General features: G+C 40.4%; 1 protein-coding gene across 1 annotated transcript in view; it reads right to left on the bottom strand.

Annotated features, from left to right (window-relative positions):
- Window positions 1-23,040, bottom strand: part of ATP13A3 (ATPase 13A3) — a gene marked incomplete in the record, with an annotated part of 582,093 nt that overhangs the window by 405,756 nt on the left and 153,297 nt on the right. Inside the window, 1 exon segment of the mRNA XM_053710208.1 lies at window positions 11,401-11,586. Within this exon segment, the coding sequence (XP_053566183.1) occupies window positions 11,401-11,586 (186 nt within the window).

The following is a 23,040-nucleotide window of genomic DNA, read 5'->3' as shown; positions in this document are numbered from 1 at the left end:
GATATAAGGGTGGAATTATAGTGGCAGATAGATTGTTCAGGGCAGGAAAAGGAGGAGAAGGATGAGAGGAGCGGTTTAAGGGAATTAGCAAATTGTTGCTGACCTAAAGACATAATGCTTCTGTGAAGTTTGGTGTGAGGAGTAGAAGGAGGGGAGTTGTAGGAAGGGAAGATACTTTGCAAGTAAGTATATGGTGGTCAGAAAGAGGAAAAGGTGAGTTTGAGAAGTTTGAGAGAGTGCATCGATAGCTAAAGATCAGGTCAAGAGAGTGACTGTCATAGTGAGTGGGAGAATCAGTCCATTGTGACAGACCGAAAGAGGAAGTGAGTTGCAGAAGTTGTTTAGCAGATGAGGCAGTGGCATTGTTAAGGAGGATGTTGAAGTCGCCAAGAATGAGGGCAGGGGTGTCTGAGGAAAGGAAATAGGGTAGCAAGGCAGCCAAGTGATCTAGAAATTGAGTTGAGGAGCCAGGGGGTCGGTATATGACTGCAACACGTACAGAGAGAGGGGAGAATAAGCGAATCATGTGGGTTTCGAATGAGGAAAAAGTGAGGGAAGAGATAGGATGTATTTGTTGAAAGGTGCAACGAGAGGAAAGTAAAATACCTACACCACCTCCTTGTCTGTTACCAGACCTAGGAGTGTGGCTGAAGTGGAGACCCCCATGTGACAGAGCAGCAGTGGATGCTGTGTCTAGGGGAGAGAGCCAGGTTTCTGTTAGGGCCAGAAGGTTGAGGGAGCGGGAGATGAAGAGGTCATGTATAGAAGTGAGCTTGTTGCAAACAGAGCGAGAGTTCCAGAATGCGCAAGTGAAAGGGGTAGTGGCTTTAGATGCAAGAGGAATGTGAGTAAGGTGTGCAGAGTTTTATTTTCTGAGTCTATGGGATGGTACACATGAATGTGCATGGCTCGTCAGTGGTTGGGGACCAGGATTAGGGGAGATGTCACCAGCAGTAAGTAGAAGCAAGAGGGAGAGTGACATGAGATGAGATACAGATTTGCAGTAGTGAGACTGCTTTTGAGATGAGCTGCAGGGGGGAGAGAGTGTGTTTAGGAATAGGTAAAGTTCATGAGTAGAAAAGTAAGAATTTAGAGGTTTAAATGTTATAAAGTATATTAATATAACAATGTTGGTTGTGCAAAGCTAGGGAATGGGTAGTAAAGGTGTTATCTATCTTATTAAACAATAACAAGTTTGGTGTTGACTGTCCCTGTAATTAAAAATTAAAGGGATATACTGGTCAAATTGATGTGTGCATTCCAATTTTTAAGTATTTTTGCATTATACCTGTACATGCAACAATGCTTCTAGAAAAGGCCATCACTGTTTAAACACGATACACACAGATGATGAGTATGCTAGCTCAGAGTCAGCAGTGGCTTTTATGACACAACCTGAGTCACCTCTAACATGATAACCACCACCATTATGTCTCCGAGTAGGAGCAGGGTTAGAGCGCTGGTGCCCAGGGCATGACCACTGCAAAAGTGATAGTGATTTACTAAAAGCATTTCTTGCTAAAACAAGTATACAGTATTGTAAAAATGTTTATATTTAAAACTAAAATGCGCCTTTAATAAAAGACCATGACATACCCATTGACAGTATTAGATTTTAAATAATGTTTCAATCATTTTAAAGCAATGCCACCGTCTCACTTAATACCTTTATTTTTGTGAATTCTATAGTTTAATACTTCTGTCTTGCCACTATACCTCTTAATACATTTTGCTTGTGCTCAACAGTATATAAAAGAACACTAAATATTCATGCTTTGGATAAAAAGCAACTAAACCTGTTGATACCTTCTTCATATGACCAATGGGATAACTTTTTTTGCCACATTAGCATTCGATACATTCTTCTTGCGGCCAAGACACAAATATGGGTGGGACTGTTACTATGTCATAAATTATATTTTACACTGGGAAAAAATAAGCAGCATTGCCAGAACTATAGACCCATCTCATTGATAAATCAAGACGTTAAAATCTTTACAAAAATTTTGGCGAATCGTCTCAACCCCATTCTCAAAACATTAATCCACCCAAATCAAGTGGGATTCATAAAAGACAGGGAGGCCCCAGATAACACACGCAAGATAATCAATCTGATTAATGTGGCCACGGTTGAAAAAACGCCTTCTCTGTTCCTCTCTTTGGATGCAGAGAAGGCATTTGACAGAATCAATTGGGAATATAGGTTTCCGGTATTGGAAAGGACAGGTATCACTGGGGCATTTCAAGACGCTCTCACTACCCTATATTCGTATCCCTCGGCCTATATTAAAGGGACAGTAAACCTTAAAATTAATGTTATATAATTCTGCACATAGTGCAGAATTATATAACATTATATTAGCCAACCATTATTTAACATAATATTGCCTTTTTATTTTTAGCAAAAAAACGCTGTTTTACAGACACGCTCTCTGGGCTCTGCTGAGCGGGTCTGTTTTTTTTCCTCAGCGTATCGGGCCAGCTGTATAGTCACAGCCTGGCCCGACCGCGCCATAAGACTAATAAGACTATAACATTAATTTTAAGGTTTACTGACCCTTTAAGCTCTCGGGCTACCAATCCAAACAAATACAAATTAGAAACGGGACGAGGCAGGGTTGCCCTTTGTCTCCATTATTATTCGCGTTGTGTATTGAACCACTAGCCATTCAAATTAGACACAACCCTGACATATCCGGTCTTAAAGTAGGAACTAATGAATATAAGGTTTCGCTATTTGCGGATGACATAATATTATCACTAACTAAATCATTACTCTCAATTACTCCACTATACTCAACTCTTAACAATTATGGTATGGTTACAAAATAAAGAGGATAAGTGCGAAGCACTTAGCATCAACTTACCCCAACACACTAAAAACATAATTTATGCTTACATGATAAATTTATTTCTCTTGTAGTGTATCCAGTCCACGGATCATCCATTACTTGTGGGATATTCTCCTTCCCAACAGGAAGTTGCAAGAGGATCACCCACAGCAGAGCTGCTATATAGCTCCTCCCCTCACTGCCATATCCAGTCATTCGACCGAAACAAGACGAGAAAGGAGAAACCATAGGGTGCAGTGGTGACTGTAGTTTAATTAAAATTTAGACCTGCCTGAAAAGGACAGGGCGGGCCGTGGACTGGATCCACTACAAGATAAATAAATTTATCAAGTAAGCATAAATTATGTTTTCTCTTGTTAAGTGTATCCAGTCCACGGATCATCCATTACTTGTGGGATACCAATACCAAAGCTAAAGTACACGGATGATGGGAGGGACAAGGCAGGAACTTAAACGGAAGGAACCACTGCCTGTAGAACCTTTCTCCCAAAAACAGCCTCCGAAGAAGCAAAAGTGTCAAATTTGTAAAATTTTGAAAAGGTGTGAAGCGAAGACCAAGTCGCAGCCTTGCAAATCTGTTCAACAGAGGCCTCATTTTTAAAGGCCCAGGTGGAAGTCACAGCTCTAGTAGAATGAGCTGTAATCCTTTCAGGGGGCTGCTGTCCAGCAGTCTCATAGGCTAAGCGTATTATGCTCCGAAGCCAAAAGGAGAGAGAGGTTGCCAAAGCTTTTTGACCTCTCCTCTGTCCAGAGTAAACGACAAACAGGGCAGATGTTTGACGAAAATCTTTAGTAGCCTGTAAGTAAAACTTCAAGGCACGGACTACGTCCAGATTATGCAAAAGACGTTCCTTCTTTGAAGAAGGATTAGGACACAATGATGGAACAACAATCTCTTGATTGATATTCCTGTTAGAAACCACCTTAGGTAAAAACCCAGGTTTGGTACGCAGAACTACCTTGTCTGAATGAAAAATCAGATAAGGAGAATCACAATGTAAGACAGATAACTCAGAGACTCTTCGAGCCGAGGAAATAGCCATCAAAAACAGAACTTTCCAAGATAAAAGTTTAATATCAATGGAATGAAGGGGTTCAAACGGAACTCCCTGAAGAACTTTAAGAACCAAGTTTAAGCTCCACGGGGGAGCAACAGTTTTAAACACAGGCTTAATCCTAACCAAAGCCTGACAAAATGCCTGGACGTCTGGAACTTCTGCCAGACGCTTGTGCAAAAGAATAGACAGAGCAGAGATCTGTCCTTTTAAAGAACTAGCTGATAAGCCTTTGTCCAAACCCTCTTGGAGAAAGGACAATATCCTAGGAATCCTAACCTTACTCCATGAGTAACTCTTGGATTCACACCAATAAAGATATTTACGCCATATCTTATGGTAGATTTTCCTGGTGACAGGCTTCCGAGCCTGTATTAAGGTATCAATGACTGACTCGGAGAAGCCACGCCTTGATAGAATCAAGCGTTCAATCTCCATGCAGTCAGTCTCAGAGAAAGTAGATTTGGATGATTGAAAGCACCTCTTATTAGAAGGTCCTGCCTCAGAGGCAGAGTCCATGGTGGAAGAGATGACATGTCCACTAGGTCTGCATACCAGGTCCTGCGTGGCCACACAGGCGCTATCAGAATCACTGATGCTCTCTCCTGTTTGATTTTGGCAATCAGTCGAGGGAGCAGAGGAAACGGTGGAAACACATAGGCCAGGTTGAAGAACCAAGGAGCTGCTAGAGCATCTATCAGCGTTGCTCCCGGGTCCCTGGACCTGGATCCGTAACAAGGAAGCTTGGCGTTCTGGCGAGACGCCATGAGATCCAGTTCTGGTTTGCCCCAACGATGGACCAGTTGAGCAAACACCTCCGGATGGAGTTCCCACTCCCCCGGATGAAAAGTCTGACGACTTAGAAAATCCGCCTCCCAGTTCTCTACGCCTGGGATGTGGATCGCTGACAGGTGGCAAGAGTGAGACTCTGCCCAGCGAATTATCTTTTGAGACTTCTAACATCGCTAGGGAACTCCTGGTTCCCCCTTGATGGTTGATGTAAGCCACAGTCGTGATGTTGTCCGACTGAAATCTAATGAACCTCAGTGTTGCTAACTGAGGCCAAGCTAGAAGAGCATTGAATATTGCTCTTAACTCCAGAATATTTATTGGGAGGAGTTTCTCCTCCTGAGTTCACGATCCCTGAGCCTTCAGGGAGTTCCAGACTGCGCCCCAACCTAGAAGGCTGGCATCTGTTGTTACAATCGTCCAATCTGGCCTGTGAAAGGTCATACCCTTGGACAGATGGACCCGAGAAAGCCACCAGAGAAGAGAATCTCTGGTCTCTTGATCCAGATTTAGTAGAGGGGACAAATCTGAGTAATCCCCATTCCACTGACTTAGCATGCATAATTGCAGCGGCCTGAGATGCAGGCGCGCAAATGGCACTATGTTCATTGCCGCTACCATTAAGCCGATTACTTCCATGCACTGAGCCACTGACGGGCGTGGAATGGAATGAAGGACACGGCAAGCATTTAGAAGTTTTGATAACCTGGACTCCGACAGGTAAATTTTCATCTCTACAGAATCTATAAGAGTCCCTAGGAAGGAGACTCTTGTGAGTGGTGATAGAGAACTCTTTTCCACGTTCACTTTCCACCCATGCGACCTCAGAAATGCCAGAACTATCTCTGTATGAAACTTGGCAATTTGAAAGCTTGACGCCTGTATCAGGATGTTGTCTAGATACGGAGCCACCGCTATGCCTCGCGGTCTTAGAACCGCCAGAAGTGAGCCCAGAACCATTGTAAAAATTCTCGGGGCAGTGGCCAACCTGAAGGGAAGAGCTACAAATTGGTAATGCCTGTCTAGAAAGGCAAACCTTAGGAACCGATGATGATCTTTGTGAATCGGTATGTGAAGGTAGGCATCCTTTAAGTCCACTGTGGTCATGTACTGACCCTCTTGGATCATGGGTAGGATGGTCCGAATAGTTTCCATTTTGAATGATGGGACTCTGAGGAATTTGTTTAATATCTTTAAATCCAAGATTGGTCTGAAGGTTCCCTCTTTCTTGGGAACCACAAACAGATTTGAATAAAATCCCTGTCCTTGTTCCGTCCGCGGAACTGGATGGATCACTCCCATTACTAGGAGGTCTTGCACACAGCTTAGGAAAGCCTCTTTCTTTATCTGGTTTGATGATAACCTTGAAAGATGAAATCTCCCTTGTGGAGGAGAAGCTTTGAAGTCCAGAAGATATCCCTGAGATATGATCTCCAACGCCTGGGCGAAGAGAGAAAGTCTGCCCCCCACTAGATCCGTTTCCGGATAGGGGGCCATTCCTTCATGCTGTCTTGGGGGCAGCAGCAGGCTTCCTGGCCTGCTTGCCCTTGTTCCAGGACTGGTTAGGTTTCCAGGCCAGTCTGGAATGAGCAACAGTTCCCTCTTGTTTTGAAGCGGAGGAAGTTGATGCTGCTCCTGCCTTGAAATTTCGAAAGGCACGAAAATTAGACTGTTTGGCCTTTGATTTGGCCCTGTCCTGAGGAAGGGTATGACCCTTACCTCCAGTAATGTCAGCAATAATTTCCTTCAAGCCAGGCCCGAATAAGGTCTGCCCCTTGAAAGGAATGTTGAGTAATTTAGACTTTGAAGTCACGTCAGCTGACCAGGATTTAAGCCATAGCGCCCTACGCGCCTGGATGGCGAATCCGGAATTCTTAGCCGTTAGTTTAGTCAAATGAACAATGGCATCAGAAACAAATGAGTTAGCTAGCTTAAGCGTTCTAAGCTTGTCAATAATTTCATTCAATGGAGCTGTCTGGATGGCCTCTTCCAGGGCCTCAAACCAGAATGCCGCCGCAGCAGTGACAGGCGCAATGCATGCAAGGGGCTGTAAAATAAAACCTTGTTGAATAAACATTTTCTTAAGGTAACCCTCCAATTTTTTATCCATTGGATCTGAAAAAGCACAACTGTCCTCAACCGGGATAGTGGTACGCTTTGCTAAAGTAGAAACCTAAGGGACCTTCTGCCATAAGTCCCGTGTAGTGGCGTCTATTGGAAACATTTTTCTAAATACAGGAGGTGGGGAAAAGGGCACACTGGGTCTATCCCACTCCTTGCTAATAATTTCTGTAAGCCTTTTAGGTATAGGAAAAACGTCAGTACACACCGGTACCGCATAGTATCTATCCAGCCTACACAATTTCTCTGGAATTGCAACTGTGTTACAGTCATTCAGAGCAGCTAATACCTCCCCAAGCAATACACGGAGGTTCTCAAGCTTAAATTTAAAATTAGAAATCTCTGAATCAGGTTTCCCCGAGTCAGAGATGTCACCCACAGACTGAAGCTCTCCGTCCTCATGTTCTGCATACTGTGACGCAGTATCAGACATGGCTCTAACAGCATTTGCGCGCTCTGTATCTCTCCTAACCCCAGAGCTATTGCGCTTGCCTCTTAATTCAGGCAATCTAGATAATACCTCTGACAGGGTATTATTCATGATTGCAGTCATGTCCTGCAAGGTAATCGCTATGGGCGTCCCTGATGTAATTGGCGCCATATTAGCGTGCGTCCCCTGAGCGGGAGGCGAAGGGTCTGACACGTGGGGAGAGTTAGTCGGCATAACTTCCCCCTCGACAGAACCCTCTGGTGATAATTCTTTTATAGATAAAGACTGATCTTTACTGTTTAAGGTGAAATCAATACATTTAGTACACATTCTCCTATGGGGCTCCACCATGGCTTTCAAACATAATGAACAAGTAGGTTCCTCTGTGTCAGACATGTTTAAACAGACTAGCAATGAGACTAGCAAGCAATATAAAAAACGTTACTGCGCCTTTAAGAAACACAAATTTTCCCAAATTTTGAAATAACAGTGAAAAAATGCAGTTACACTAACGAAATTTTTACAGTGTATGTAATAAGTTAGCAGAGCATTGCACCCACTTGCAAATGGATGATTAACCCCTTAATACCAAAAACGGAATAACAAATGACAAAAACGTTTTTTAAACAGTCACAACAACTGCCACAGCTCTACTGTGGCTTTTTACCTCCCTCAATACGACTTTTGAAGCCTTTTGAGCCCTTCAGAGAAGTCCTGGATCATGCAGGAAGAAGCTGGATGTCTGTGTCTGTAATTTTTGCTGTGCAAAAAAACGCTAAAATAGGCCCCTCTCACTCATATTACAACAGTGGGAAGCCTCAGGGAACTGTTTCTAGACAAAATTCAAGCCAGCCATGTGGAAAAAACTAGGCCCCAATAAGTTTTATCACCAAACATATGTAAAAAACGATTAAACATGCCAGCAAACGTTTTAAAATACACTTTTATAAGAGTATGTATCTCTATTAATAAGCCTGATACCAGTCGCTATCACTGCATTTAAGGCTTTACTTACATTACTTCGGTATCAGCAGCATTTTCTAGCAAATTCCATCCCTAGAAAAATATTTTAACTGCACATACCTTATTGCAGGAAAACCTGCACGCTATTCCCCCTCTGAAGTTACCTCACTCCTCAGAATATGTGAGAACAGCAAAGGATCTTAGTTACTTCTGCTAAGATCATAGAAAACGCAGGCAGATTCTTCTTCTAAATACTGCCTGAGATAAACAGTACACTCCGGTACCATTTAAAAATAACAAACTTTTGATTGAAGAAATAAACTAAGTATAAAACACCACAGTCCTCTTACGACCTCCATCTTAGTTGAGAGTTGCAAGAGAATGACTGGATATGGCAGTGAGGGGAGGAGCTATATAGCAGCTCTGCTGTGGGTGATCCTCTTGCAACTTCCTGTTGGGAAGGAGAATATCCCACAAGTAATGGATGATCCGTGGACTGGATACACTTAACAAGAGAAAAATATATATATCTAATAAGTATATCTCCCTACTAATGTTTACTCCTTATACCAGATGAATTATCTTCCTATGTTTACACTTATCAGAAATTTAATCTCCAAGTGGCTAAAACTTAAGCTATCTTTTTATGGAAGAATTGTCTCCACTAAAATGACACTCTTGCCAAAATTACTATATCTATTCAGATCTTTGCCGATCTCTATCCCAATAGCTGAACTTAATGCTCTTCAAAAAGACCTGTTACGCTTTATTTGGCAAGGAAAAAGAGCTAGAATTAATAGAACAATTATGAGCACTCATAGGAACAATGGAGGAGTAGGCCTTCCACATCTAGCCTCTTATTACTCAGCTAGAATGGCCCAGACATTACACTGGTTTCATAGTACACATCAGCCTCTATGGACACAAATTGAATTGACAGTTGCTGACACAGAACAGATCTCCAGACTATTATGGACCTCAAAAAAGTATAGACCGTCTCTGGTGGATAAACATGTAGCGATTTCACACACTATTTTCATATGGAATAAATTGACTGCTAAATTTCCATTAATCCAAGTTAACACTAAACTCACACCTTTGATATCACCACAAACCTCAATAGATTCCCTAACTCAACAGAAATGGGCTAACAAGGGACTTTATAGAATTGCAGACGCGATTGTGGGTGACAGCCTCATCTCATATGAGCAATATAAAGCCATAGATCCTGACGAAAGGAGCATATGGTTTCATTACCTGCAATTAAAATTGAGGGTCCAAGAAGTGATAGGAACAGCTAGATTGTCGACAACCGCTACATTCGAAACACTATGCTTAGCTAAGGACTTAGCACATGGCACAATCTCTAAATTCTACTTCACATTTAACAATAGCTTTAGAGACGTTAAATCAACAACTATCTTAAAATGGGAACAAGAATTAGGGAAGACCTGGCCTTTAAAGACATGGAACACCTGCTTAGTTAAAGGAATGTCATTTTCCCATAATGCTTTACTTAAAGAAAATTTTCTTAAGGTGGCGTTTAGATGGTATTTACACCCAACTAGGTTCGGGAACTCAGAGGACATGTCCCCAAGGATTTGCTTTAGGGGTTGTGGTAATAGAGGAACATATATGCATATGTTGTGGCACTGCGACCGCATAAGAGAGATATGGGAAAATACGTTGGATCTTCTTAGCTCTATCTTTCACAAAGAAATCATACTATCCCCTGAACATGCACTAATACACTTTCCTTTACCACAAATGCCGAAAAGACATTACAGGATAGTTATGACAATATGCACGGTGGTAAGAATTTGTATTGCACAGTTCTGGAAGTCTACACCCCCTAGTTTTGGGTACATCGAAAAAAGGAGAGTACACCATTATGAAATGGCCAGCATGACAGCAGAAACTCTAGACACCAAAGAAAATGTTGTTATACAATGGGAACCCTTCATCATGTACCATGAAGCTAGGGTACGAAGTAATAATGATTCTGTACAGTAAATAAAAATTTAGAATTCCAGGACAGGACGGAGAGCCTTGATATTGTGATGAGAAGTTTTTTGGTCTACAAAGTATAGACTGAAACGACACAGTTTGATCGCACTGACATGTTAATTGTATGTACCTGAGTAAGTTATTGTTACTGTTACTAAAACTTAATAAAAACTATTTCAAAATAAATTATATTTTACTAGTGATCAATGGGTTAGCACAAATATGTATAAAACAACTGTAGACAACTAGACATTATTGGTAAAATAAATGTTTTAACTGTTGTTACCTATTGATACTGTTGATGTGGCTAAAGAAATACCACCTCAAAATACTGGTATCATTACCAAAACAATTAAGTGTCCAAACACTCTTAATTACTTAGTAAAGTAGAGTTCACCTAAAGAAACGGTAAATCCGAGAAATGCGTTGAGAAATTCATACTTTGTATGTGATTTTATGTTTTTAATTAAAGCATTTTTGTTTTATACATATCTACATTCCTGAGCATGTTTTTCAGATCCCTGGAAGTATATCCACACTGTATATGCAAGGCTCTCTTTGGGTTTACCATACCTTACTGAGCTTTTGCACAAAATACTTTAAACAGACGAAGGATCTATACCTCATTGACCGGTGTGAAAAAGTCAGCTGGCCGACTTCCAACTGTCCACAGCCTGCACATATCGAGTGCTTATTAATCTGTGAGTATGTTTGCTTATTTTTATTTACAGATTTATCAGAAGATATCACACCATTTTGGGCGCCCTGTTTTTTTCACGAGTGATGATTTGAAGAGCTTGTCACCTGTTTAGCTCCACGATTTGTGGACTGTTGAATGTGATAGGGACTTTTTTTCTTTTTCATATATTATTTGATGTGTGATTATCGTTTGGCGCTTTTAGCATTTTGTATTACAGTGCCATTACCCAACAATGTTTTGTCTTGCAGTAAGGCTTTATCAAAGCTCAGTATAGCAATTATCACTATATTTATATTCTGCAAGGGGTCCTTAAACCTTTATTGACTTTAAAAAGTAATCTTGCAATAAATATCTGAGTTTAGAAATTAAAAAAAAATATATATAACATTGCTATTAATAATATTTAGGTAAATAGATTTTTTAGCAATAACTCCAAACTTTAAAACTTTAAAGTGAAATGTTAACAGTAATATAATACTATACCTCTTGTAATGGGACAGGTGCATTATTTATGGGGTAGTCCTCACTGTGCTCAGTGGGGCTCTCAGGAAGGTGTCCAGCGTGTCCATTTGCAACTTTATCTAACATGGATTCAGGTGTCTGAAAAACATCTGTGCCTGGAGACAAGCGAATACGAACCTTTGCACAAAACCACTGCCTAAATTCATCCTGAAAAAGGAAAAAACAATCAATATATCAGTGGGCAATAAGAAGTTTTAATGAAGTTACTATAGCTGGAGACTCTTAATATGTGTATGGTTGCGGACACATATTTACATACAATTAAAACATACATTATATATAGCAAACCAAAAGATAACCAATTTTTTTTCAACATCGTAACGTCATAATAGCGTTACATGCTCCTTTACTTTGTTTAGGTTGCATTATACTGTTGTGTTTAAACCACCTAGAGTTTAGGTATAGAGCGTGTTTTATACACTTATGTGCTCTGGTACTTGCTGAACTCTGATGTTCTTTCTGTGTAACATTTACAATTGTTTTCCAGGCCTGGATTTGTATTTACATGCGTTTTGCAGCTTTTTAGTTAAGGTGTTTTTTGGTTTATCAGGGGGTATAATAAACAAGATTTAATTATGAACCTTGTCATGCCTTCACATTTACAAGTTGTGTCTCTTTTTTAGTCGTATATATTACATTTGTTACGGCTTCCACCTATTTGAGGTTCTTTCCCTATCTATCTATCTATCTATCTATCTATATATATATATATATATATATATATATATATATATATATATATATGTAGATAGAGAGCACTCTCACTTGCAAATCCTGATGCCAGGGTGCCAGCAGATAAATATACACGGTGTAGGAAGGCACTCACTGGTCTTTAATTCAAAAGAAAACTTTTAATAAGCGTGACGTTTCGGGGACACACTGAGGAAGGGGAGTATGTCCCCGAAACGTCACGCTTATTAAAAGTTTTCTTTTGAATTAAAGACCAGTGAGTGCCTTCCTACACCGTGTATATATATATATATATATATATATATATATATATCAGGACAACCCTCATTTATTGGGTCTACCAATCCAGCAGTCAATTCATACAGTCAAAATATACCATTAATAAAACTATCAACATATTGTCCTATGATATAAAGCTGTAGTATATTTTATGTTAAAAGTAACAAGTATTCAAAACGATTACTGATTGGATTTTCATTTTCTTAGTTTCCTAGTAAAGGCTGCATAATTTCATGTCAAAACAAGATAGCACAATCAGTGTTTGGAAAGAGCAGAAAGTAAAATATTCACATCAATCTCTCCAAATACTTAGGACTAGATTACAAGTGCGGCGCAAATGGTTTTGCGCTAGCGCAATCATGATTTTGCGAGCCATTTTCATTCTGCTGATATTACAAGTTCAGCTACCGTTTTACACTTAATCGGTTCTGCGATCTAAGAGCTGTGGTAAACTGTTTTCCAAAAATAAAAAGTTGCACAAAACAAAACACACTTACACCCATAAATAAACTATTAAACCCTAAACTTCCATCCCCACATCGCAAAGTACCTAAATAAACTGTTATCCCCTAAACCGCCATCCCCCCATATCGCAAAGTACCTAAATAAACTGGTAACCCCTAAACCGCCATCCCCCCAACAACGCAAAGTTATAAACATTTAAACCCCTTAACCCAACACCACTTATCATAACCAAAATTAAAATACCCCTAAATTAAATTTAAAAAAAATCCTAACTACCTTTAAAAAAAAACGTACCTGTAAATTTAAATAAAAACCTAATATTAACCTTTAACCCCTTAAGGACCAGGCATTTGAGACAAAAACTTCCCCAAAAGACTAGAGCATTTATAGCATTTTTGTCATTACTACATTTAAACAGAAATAGAGCCTTTTTTTATATTTACCTATCAAAACCATATATATTTTTTAGTAGACAACCCAAAGTTTTGATCTAGGCCCATATTTGTATATTTCATGCCACCGCTAAATGTGATTAAATTTTAAAAAAAACGCTAACTTTTTAACAATTTTAGGTTTCTCACTGAAATTTAAAAACGGCTTATGCAATTATGACACAAATGGTTGTAAATGCTTCTCTGGGATTCCCTTTGTTCAGAAATAGCAAACATATATGGCTTTGGCATTGCTTTTTGGTAATTAGAAGGCCGCTAAATGTCGCTGCGCACCACACTTGTATTATGCTTAGCAGTGAAGGGGTTAATTGGGTAGCTTGTAGGGTTAATTTTAGCTTTAGTGTAGCGATCAGCCTCCCACCTGACACATCCCAACCCATGATCCCTCCCTGACCCCTCTCAAACAGCTCTGTTCCCTCCCCCATCCCCCAAAGGTCACTCCGATCTTAAGTACTGGCAGAAAGTCTGCCAGTATAAAAATAAGAATTTTTTTTTTTATTATTTTTTTTATTATATAATTTTCTGCAGGGTAGTATCCCCCCTTACCTCTCAACCTCCCCGATCCCCCCCAAACAGCTCTCTAATCCTCCCCCCTCTACTTATTTTCCGCCATCTTGCTGCAAATAAGGCAAACAAACATTTTTATCAATTTAATTACCCATTTTTTCTGAAGTGTAGCTGCCCCACCTCAATAATCACTTCCCCCCCCAACGGATCCCACAGAGGATACCCTTTATTGTCTCTCCTCCCCTCTCACTGTGACTCAGCACCAGCACTTTCCTTGAACGCCTGTATCGTAGCGTAGCGGTCCCACCCAGTCCCGCCCTCCTCCCACCCTCTACAGTGATGGGCCGCCCACCCACCAACAAATGGCACCACCGCTGTCCGATGCAGCGAGGGCCACAGAGTGGCCCTCTTTGCATCGGTATCTCTGCAAGTCTACTTCTGCAGTGCCCCACTCGTGGGGCATGCAGAAATAGCGCAATCTCGTTATTTTAAGCAAGATCGCGGCAGAGAGAAGCCCAGGACTGCAGTGACGTACAGGGTATGTTGCTGGTCCTTAAGGGCCTAATGACCAGCGTCATACAGGGTACGGCGCTGGTCGTTAAGAGGTTTAAAAAAAATTACATTAAAAAAAACTACCATTAGAGAAAAATTTAAAAAAAAAATACCATTACTGAAAAATTTAAAAAAATACCATTACAAAAAAATAAAAAACACTAACATTACAGGAAATAAAAAAAAAATTAACAAAAATAAATAATCTTATTCTAATACCCCTTAAAATATATATATATATATATATATATATATATATATATAAACTATTCTAAAAATAAACTTCCAACAGCCCTTAAAACCTTTTTTAGGACATTGCCCTAAAGCGATCAGATCTTTTGTTGAGGGGAAAAAAACACTAATCCCTCTTGCATTACAACCCCCACCCACTAAATAACAAAGACCTCACTAAAAAAAACTAAAAAAAATCTGGGGTAATTAAGGGGGACTACTAAAATACATACAACATCACCAGTAACGACACACATGTACACATAATGGGCTAAGGTAATGAAAACCTTGTCTCTTCTTCCCGCTAATTCCCTCCATACGCCACTAAATTGTGTAATAACAGTTATTCCACCCTCTGTATTAGCTAAATGGGAGAATAAAGGCCTGTACCGGATAGCAGACATACTAGAAAAAAGGAAAATCATGCTATTTACAAAGCTGCAAGAAAAAATTAACCCACTTAAATTATACTGGTACCAATATTTACAATTATCATCCAACACACGCACATTCTTCTAGACTAGGCAAGAGGCCAAAAAAAGCAATATCACAACTCTATTTAATTATTCAAAGGGCAAATAGAATTGATCCATCATTGTATAATAAATGGGAATTGGACTTAGAAATGGAAATAAATGGAGAGGAGTGGAACCAATAATTATATAACTCATGTAGGGGACTCTTAAGTGCTGACATGATCTAAAATTGCTACAAAACTATATCAAGATGGTACCTAACACCGGTTATTACATCACATACAGTAATCAATGGCTCCAGCCTTTGCTATAGAGGTTGTGGAGAAGTAGGTACATATAAACATATGTGGTGGGACTGCCCCCACTCTAGGGAGGTTTTGGAAGACCTCTCTAGCCTTCTTAGCTCAATCTTAGAGGAACCAATACGACTGACACTACCTCAGGCACTACTCAATTAATATTACAAGAAATTTAATAAACATATAAATCAATTTATAAGGATAGTTTGTACAGCAGCGAGAATATGTATCACACGTCATTGGAAAGTAGGATCGCCCACAAAAGAAGAGATTGTTAATAAGATCAGATACTTTTATAACATGTATGAACAAGCAGCTCACATACAGGACACAGGCAACTTTTCAAAAAGCATGGTTTTATTGGATAATGTACAAGACAAACGAGTGACGGTGGAACATTGGGATCTAGAGTTGAGGGGGGGGAAGGGGAAGCTTGTTTGACAGTGACAGAGATAAGGAAGAGGATCCGGTGGTCTGGCAGAAGAACCCTAAAGACAAAAGAAACAATAAGATAAGCATCTATCTTAATCTTATCTATTTCTTACCCACCTTTTATTCAAATTTTCTTTTCTTTTTTCCCTCTTACTATATTTCTTTCTCACTATTTCATTTTTTCTTATTAAATTTGGAGAGGAATCTGAACACAGTAATGTTGTGTTACAATGTTTGTATAGGAGACTACGAATAATTAGTATAGAATTTGTACATGACATACCTGTGTAATTATTGATTCAGTGTGATCATATTCTTCCCTAATAAAAATTATTTCAACATAAAAAAACATTGCCCTGAAAAGGGCATTTGGATGATCATTGCCCTATAAAAAACAAAATTTATGCTTACCTGATACATTTACTGTTTGGAATATCACTCCTGGCCAGCAGGAGGCGGCAAAGAGCACCACAACCAAGCTGTTAGGTATCACTCCCCTACCCACAACCCCCAGTCATTCGAACAAAGGGAAATGGAGAAAAAAAGAGTAACACAAGGTGTAGAGGTGCCTGAGGTGTAGCCAAAAATAACTGTCTAGAAATAAAGGGCGGGGCCATGGACATATTCGGAAATAAATACATTTATCAGGTAAGCATAAATGTAGTTTTCTTTCCTAAGATATAATGAGTCCACCGCTTCATCATTTACTGTTGGGAACCAATACCCAAGCTAGAGGACACAGATGATTAGGGAGGGACAAGACAGGTAGACCTAAACAGAAGGCACCACCGCTTGAAGAACCTTTCTCCCAAAAGAAGCCTCAGCCGAGGCAAAAGTATCAAATCTGTAAAATTGGGAGAAAGTATGTAGAGAAGACCAAGTTGCAGCCTTGCAAATTTGTTCCACAGAAGCTTCATTTTTGAAAGCCCAAGAAGAGGAATAAGCCGTAATTCTCTCAGGAAGTTGCTTAATTATACTTCTGAACCAGAGAGAAAAAGAAATAGCAGTATCAAATCTGTAAAATTGGGAGAAAGTATGTAGAGAAGACCAAGTTGCAGCCTTGCAAATTTGTTCCACAGAAGCTTCATTTTTGAAAGCCCAAGAAGAGGAATAAGCCGTAATTCTCTCAGGAAGTTGCTTAATTATACTTCTGAACCAGAGAGAAAAAGAAATAGCAGTAGCTTTCTGACCTTTACGTTTCCCAGAGAAACATGCAAACAGGGCAGAAGACTGGCAAAAATCCTTAGTCGCCTGTAGATAGAATTTAAGAGTACGCACAACATCCAAGTTGTGCAACAAACGTTCCTTCTGAGAAGGATTAAGACATAGAGAAGGAACAACAATTTCCTGATTAATATTTCTATCCTAAACAAATTTAGGAAGGAAACCTAACGTACGAACAACCGCCTTATCGGCATGAAAGATAAGGCAAATCATACTGCAATGCCGAGCAGAAGAGATAGCAATAAGAAACAAAGCCTTCCAAAATAACTTAATATCTATGAAATGCAATGGCTCAAACGGAGCCTGCTGTAAAACTTTAAGAACAAGGTTAAGGCTCCAAGGAGGAGCAACAGACTTAAACACAGGCCTGATTCTGATCAAGGCCTGACAAAAAGATTGTACATCTGGCACGTCTGCCAGACGCTTATGTAGCAAAACAGATAATGCAGAAATCCGACCCTTCAGGGTACTGACTGACAAACCCTTCTCCAGACCTTCCTGGAGAAAAGACAAAATCCTAGGAATCCTGACCCTACTCCAAGAGTAGCCCTTGGATTCACACCAATAAAGATATTTATGCCATATCTTATGGTAAATCTTTCTAGTAACAGGCTTGCAAGCCTGAATCAATGTCTTAGACAAAACTAAGCATTCATTCTCCAAGCAGTCAGCTTCAGAGAAACAAGATTTTTATGAAGGAAGGGACCCTGAATCAGAAGGTCCTTTCTTAGAGGCAGTATCCAAGGTGGAAGAGACGACATCTCCACTAGGTCTGCATACCAGATCCTGCGAGGCCACGCAGGGGCTATTAGAATCACCAACGCTCTCTCCTGTCTGATACGAACAATGACTCGTGGAAGGAGAGCAAACGGAGAAAACAGGTATGCCAACCTGAAATCCCAAGGGACCACCAGAGTATCAGAGTGGCCTGTGGATCTCTTGACCTTTAACCATACCTTGGAAGCTTGCATTCTGCTGAGACGCCATCAGATCCAACTCTGGCACCACCCATTTGAGGGTTAAGCTGGAGAGTGCCTCAGGATGGAGTTCCCACTCCCCGGGATGAAAAATCTGTCTGCTCAGGAAATCCGCTTCCCAGTTGCCCACTCCTGGAACGTGGATGGCAGATAGACCGCAATTGTGAGCTTCCACCCACTGAATAATCCGAGTCACCTCCTTCATGGATAAGGAACTCCAAATTCCTCCCTGATGGTTGATGTAAGCCACTGAGGTTATGTTGTCTGACTGGGATCTGATAAACCAGGCTAAGGACAACTGAGGCCAAGCCATCAGAGCATTGTAAATCGCTCTCAACTCCAATATGTTGATGGGGAGAGCAGACTCCTCCCGAGTCCATAGTCCCTGCGCCTTTGAGTCCCAGACTGCTCCCCAGCCCAGCAGGCTGGCGTCCATGGTCACGATCACCCAGGAAGGTATTAGAAAGCATGTGCCCTGAGACAGATGTTCCTGAGAAAACCACCACAGGAGAGAGTCTCTTATTGACTGATCAAGATATATCTTTTGAGACAGATCCACATGATCCCCGTTCCATTAACTGAGAATGCACAACTGCAGAGCTCTTAAATGAAATTGATCAAAGGGAATGATGCCCATGGAAGCCTCCATCAGACCGATCACCTCCATACATTGAGCCACTGATGGCCGAACAGTAGACTGAAGGAGGAGGCAAGAGGAAAGAATTTTGGCTCTTCTGACCTCTGTCAGAAATATTTTCATCGATAGGGACCATAATAGATTCCCTAAGAAAACCACCATTGTAGCTGGAACAAGGGAACTTTTCTCCAGATTCACTTTCCATCCGTGGGAACGTAGAAAAGACAAGAAGATCTATGTATGAGAGTTTGCTTGTTGATAAGATGGCACCTGAACCAATATATCGTCCAGGAAGGGCACCACTGCAATTACTCAAGACCGGATCACTGCCAAGAGAGCCCCCAGAACCTTTGAGAAAATTCTGGGAGCTGTGGCCAGGCTAAATGGAAGAGCCACAAACTGAAAGTGATTGTCCAGAAAGTCAAATCTCAGAAATTTGTGATGATCCCTGTGAATGGGAACATGAAGATACGCATTCTTCAGGTCTATGGTTGCCATGAACTGACCCTCTTGCACTAAAGGAAGAATGTAACGGATAGTTTCCATCTTGAAGGACGGTACTCTGAGAAACTTGTTTAGACACTTCAGGTCTAGAATAGGTCGGAAAGTTCCCTCTTTTTTTGGGAACCACGAACAGATTGGAATACAAACTTAGACCCTGTTCCTGTAATGGAACTATCACTCCCAGGGAGGAAAGATTCTGTACACATTTCAAGAACGCCTCTCTTTTTTATCTGGTCTACAGATAATCTTGAGAGGTGGAACCTGCCCCTGGGAGGAAAGGTCTTGAATTCCAATTTGTAACCCAAAGAAACTATGTCCACAGCCCATGGGTCTGGGACATCTCAAATCCAAATCTGAGAAAACTGAGAAAGTCTGCCCCCCACTTGATCCGATCCCGGATCAGGGGCAAACCCTTCATGCTGATTTAGACTCAGCTGCAGGTTTCTTCGATTGCTTCCCCTTGTGCCAAAACTAGACTTGGACTGTTTGGCTTGGAAGATGAAGGCAAAGACTTTCCTCTGAAGTTACGAAAGGAACGAAAATTACTCTTCTTGTCTTGTGGGAGAAAAGACCCTTTTCCACCCGTAATATAAGAAATAATTTCTGTCAGACCAGGTCAAAACAAGGTATTAACCTTGTAAGGGATCGCCAGAAGTTTGGATTTAGAGGAAATATCAGCAAGATTTCAGCCACAATGCTCTACGTGCTAGTACAGCGAAGCCAGATATTTTAACTCCCAGTTTGATAACCTGCAGGGAAGCATCAGTAATAAAGGAATTGGCTAATTTAAGAGCCTTAATCCTGTCTAGAATCTCTTCTCCACCTGAAGATAATCAGACAAGGTGTCGAACCAATAGGCTGCCGCACTTGTCACAGTAGCAATGCACACTGCCTGTTGCCATTGGAGGCCTTGATGAACATATATTTTCTTCAAAAAAGCCTCTAGCTTTTTGTTTATTGGATCCTTAAAGGAGTAGCTATCCTTAATAGGAATAGTAGTTCTCTTAGCCAGAGTAGAAATGGCCCCTTCTATTTTAGGCACCGTTTGCCATGACTCCTTGATGGAGTCTGCAATAAGAAAACATCTTTTTAAAGACAGGAGAAAATGTCATCCCTGGCTTCTCCCATTCCCGTGCTATAATCTCTGTAGCACGGTCTGGCACAGGAAACACTTCTACAAAGGAAGGAACATCAAAGTATTTATTTGGTTTACTAGATTTCCTAGGGTTAGGGTTAACAGCGACAGGAGTATCGGCGGCGTCCAGACTAGCCAAAACCTCCTTTAACAGTACACAGAGGTGTACAAGCTTAAATCTGAAGGAATCTAAAATTTCACCCTCAGAAGCTACTGATGTGTTTTCCTCATCAGAATTCTGAGGAAGTTAAACTAAGGCAGCAGAAACTGGAGCAGAAACTTTACTATCTGAATCTCTAGTTTTCCTCTTGTGTTTTCCCTGTAATCTGGGAATGGCAGCTAATGCCGCAGATACCGCAGAAGATACCTGGGCAGCAATTTCTGCTTGCAAATAAACTCCTTCAGGAGATTGAGAGGAACCACAGGGCACTGCATGTGACGCCATTAAGGCTTGGGACATTTGAGGAGAAAGCTGTAGTCTCACCTGAACAGCATCAACCTCAGAGACTGGTGGCTCAGTAACAAAGAGTCTATCCTTATGCATGAGTCCTCTCAATGCATGTGGAACAAAATGGCAAAGGTGGTTCAACTAGGATATCTAAACAAAGTTGGCACCTGTCCATAGGAGCAGCGTCCTCCATGATAGGAATAACAAGTCTTATAATGAGAGAAAAAAAAATTATTTATTATATACGGTACCTTTAAATTTGTAATTGTCCCAGAGAACAATCTGTGTCCTCAACAACAACTATTAATCGGCACTTAAGAAATGTCTATTGGCAAATGAATGGCTAATATTTAAAAATAATGAGAACTTATTGTTTCAGAAAAACTAGTCTAACAGACACCTCAGCGATATTGCTGAGGTGCCTACCTGCCCCTCTTGTCAACCGGAATGATTATGCGATCCAACAGAGATGTTTAGACTGATCGTAATAAACTCTGATACTGAAGGCAGCCACTCCGGACTCTGTAAAGCAGAGGAACAGAAACCACGTGATCGGCAAGACGATGCGTCACAAAAGTGAAAGTGTGTAATCTAGCCTGAAAAACCCACCTCAGAGAAAGGGAGCCGCCTCCAATATGTCACGGGCGGCTCAAGGAACGATCGCAGTTTAAACTGATATCCTCTGAGACTCTAGCAAGGGTTTTTCATACCGGCCATAGAAAAACATAATTTATGTAAGAACTTACCTGATAAATTCATTTCTTTCATATTAGCAAGAGTCCACGAGCTAGTGACGTATGGGATATACATTCCTACCAGGAGGGGCAAAGTTTCCCAAACCTTAAAATGCCTATAAATACACCCATCACCACACCCACAATTCAGTTTAACGAATAGCCAAGAAGTGGGGTGATAAGAAAGGAGCGAAAGCATCAAAAATAAGGAATTGGAATAATTGTGCATTATACAAAAAAATCATAACCACCACAAAAAGGGTGGGCCTCATGGACTCTTGCTAATATGAAAGAAATGAATTTATCAGGTAAGTTCTTACATAAATTATGTTTTCTTTCATGTAATTAGCAAGAGTCCATGAGCTAGTGACGTATGGGATAGCAGATACCCAAGATGTGGAACTTCCACGCAAGAGTCACTAGAGAGGGAGGGATAAAATAAAGACAGCCAATTCCGCTGAAAAATTAATCCACTACCCAAATCAAAAGTTTCAATTTTTATAATGAAAAAAACTGAAATTATAAGCAGAAGAATCAAACTGAAACAGCTGCCTGAAGTACCATTCTACCAAAACTGCTTCTCAAGAAGAGAAAACATCAAAATTGTAGAATTTAGTAAAAGTATGCAAAGAAGACCAAGTGATTGCTTTGCAAATCTGATCAACAGAAGCTTCATTCTTAAAAAGCCCAGGAAGTAGAAACTTACCTAGTAGAATGAGCCGTAATCCTCTGAGGCGGGAATCAACCCGACTCCAAATAAGCATGATGAATCAAAAGTTTAACCAAGATGCCAAAGAAATGGCAGAAGCCTTTTGACCTTCCTAAAACCAGAAAAGATAACAAATAGACTAGAAGTCTGTCTGAAATCTGAATAGCTTCAACATAGGATTTCAAAACTCTTACCATATCCAAAGAATGTAAGAATCTTACCAAAGAAGTCTTAGGAAAAGACAATAATTCCTCCCTAAGGGTGTTAGAATTCACAACTTTAGGTAAGAATTGAAATGAGGACAGCAAAAACCACCTTATCCTGATGAAAAAATCAGAAAAAGGAGATTCACAAGAAAGAACAGATAATTCAAAAACTGTTCTAGCGGAAGAGATGTCTAAAAAGAACAATACTTTCCATGAAAGTAAATAATGTCCAGAGAAAGCATATGCTCAAATAGAAGAGCCTGTAAAGCCTTCAGAACCAAATTAAGACTCCAAGGAGGAGAAATTGGCTTAATGACAGGTTTGATACGAACCAAAGCCTGAACAAAATAATGAATATCAGGAAGTAACACTGCCTTATCCTGATGAAAAATCAGAAAAGGAGATCCACAAGAAAGAGCAGATAACTCAGAAACTCTTCTAGCAGAAGAGATAGCCAAAAGGAACAATACTTTCCAAGAAAGTAATTTAATGTCCAGAGAATGCATAGGTTCAAACGGAGGAGCCTGCAAAGCCCTCAGTACCAAATTGAGACTCCAAGGAGGAGAGATTGACTTAATGACAGGCTTGATACGAACCAAAGCCTGTACAAAACAATGAATATCAGGATGATTAGCAATATTTCT

The sequence above is a fragment of the Bombina bombina genome, chromosome 4 (assembly GCF_027579735.1).
Source record: "Bombina bombina isolate aBomBom1 chromosome 4, aBomBom1.pri, whole genome shotgun sequence".
Taxonomy (NCBI): domain Eukaryota; kingdom Metazoa; phylum Chordata; class Amphibia; order Anura; family Bombinatoridae; genus Bombina; species Bombina bombina.
Note: the sequence above shows the minus strand (reverse complement) of the source record. Positions and strands in the feature narration are given on the sequence as shown.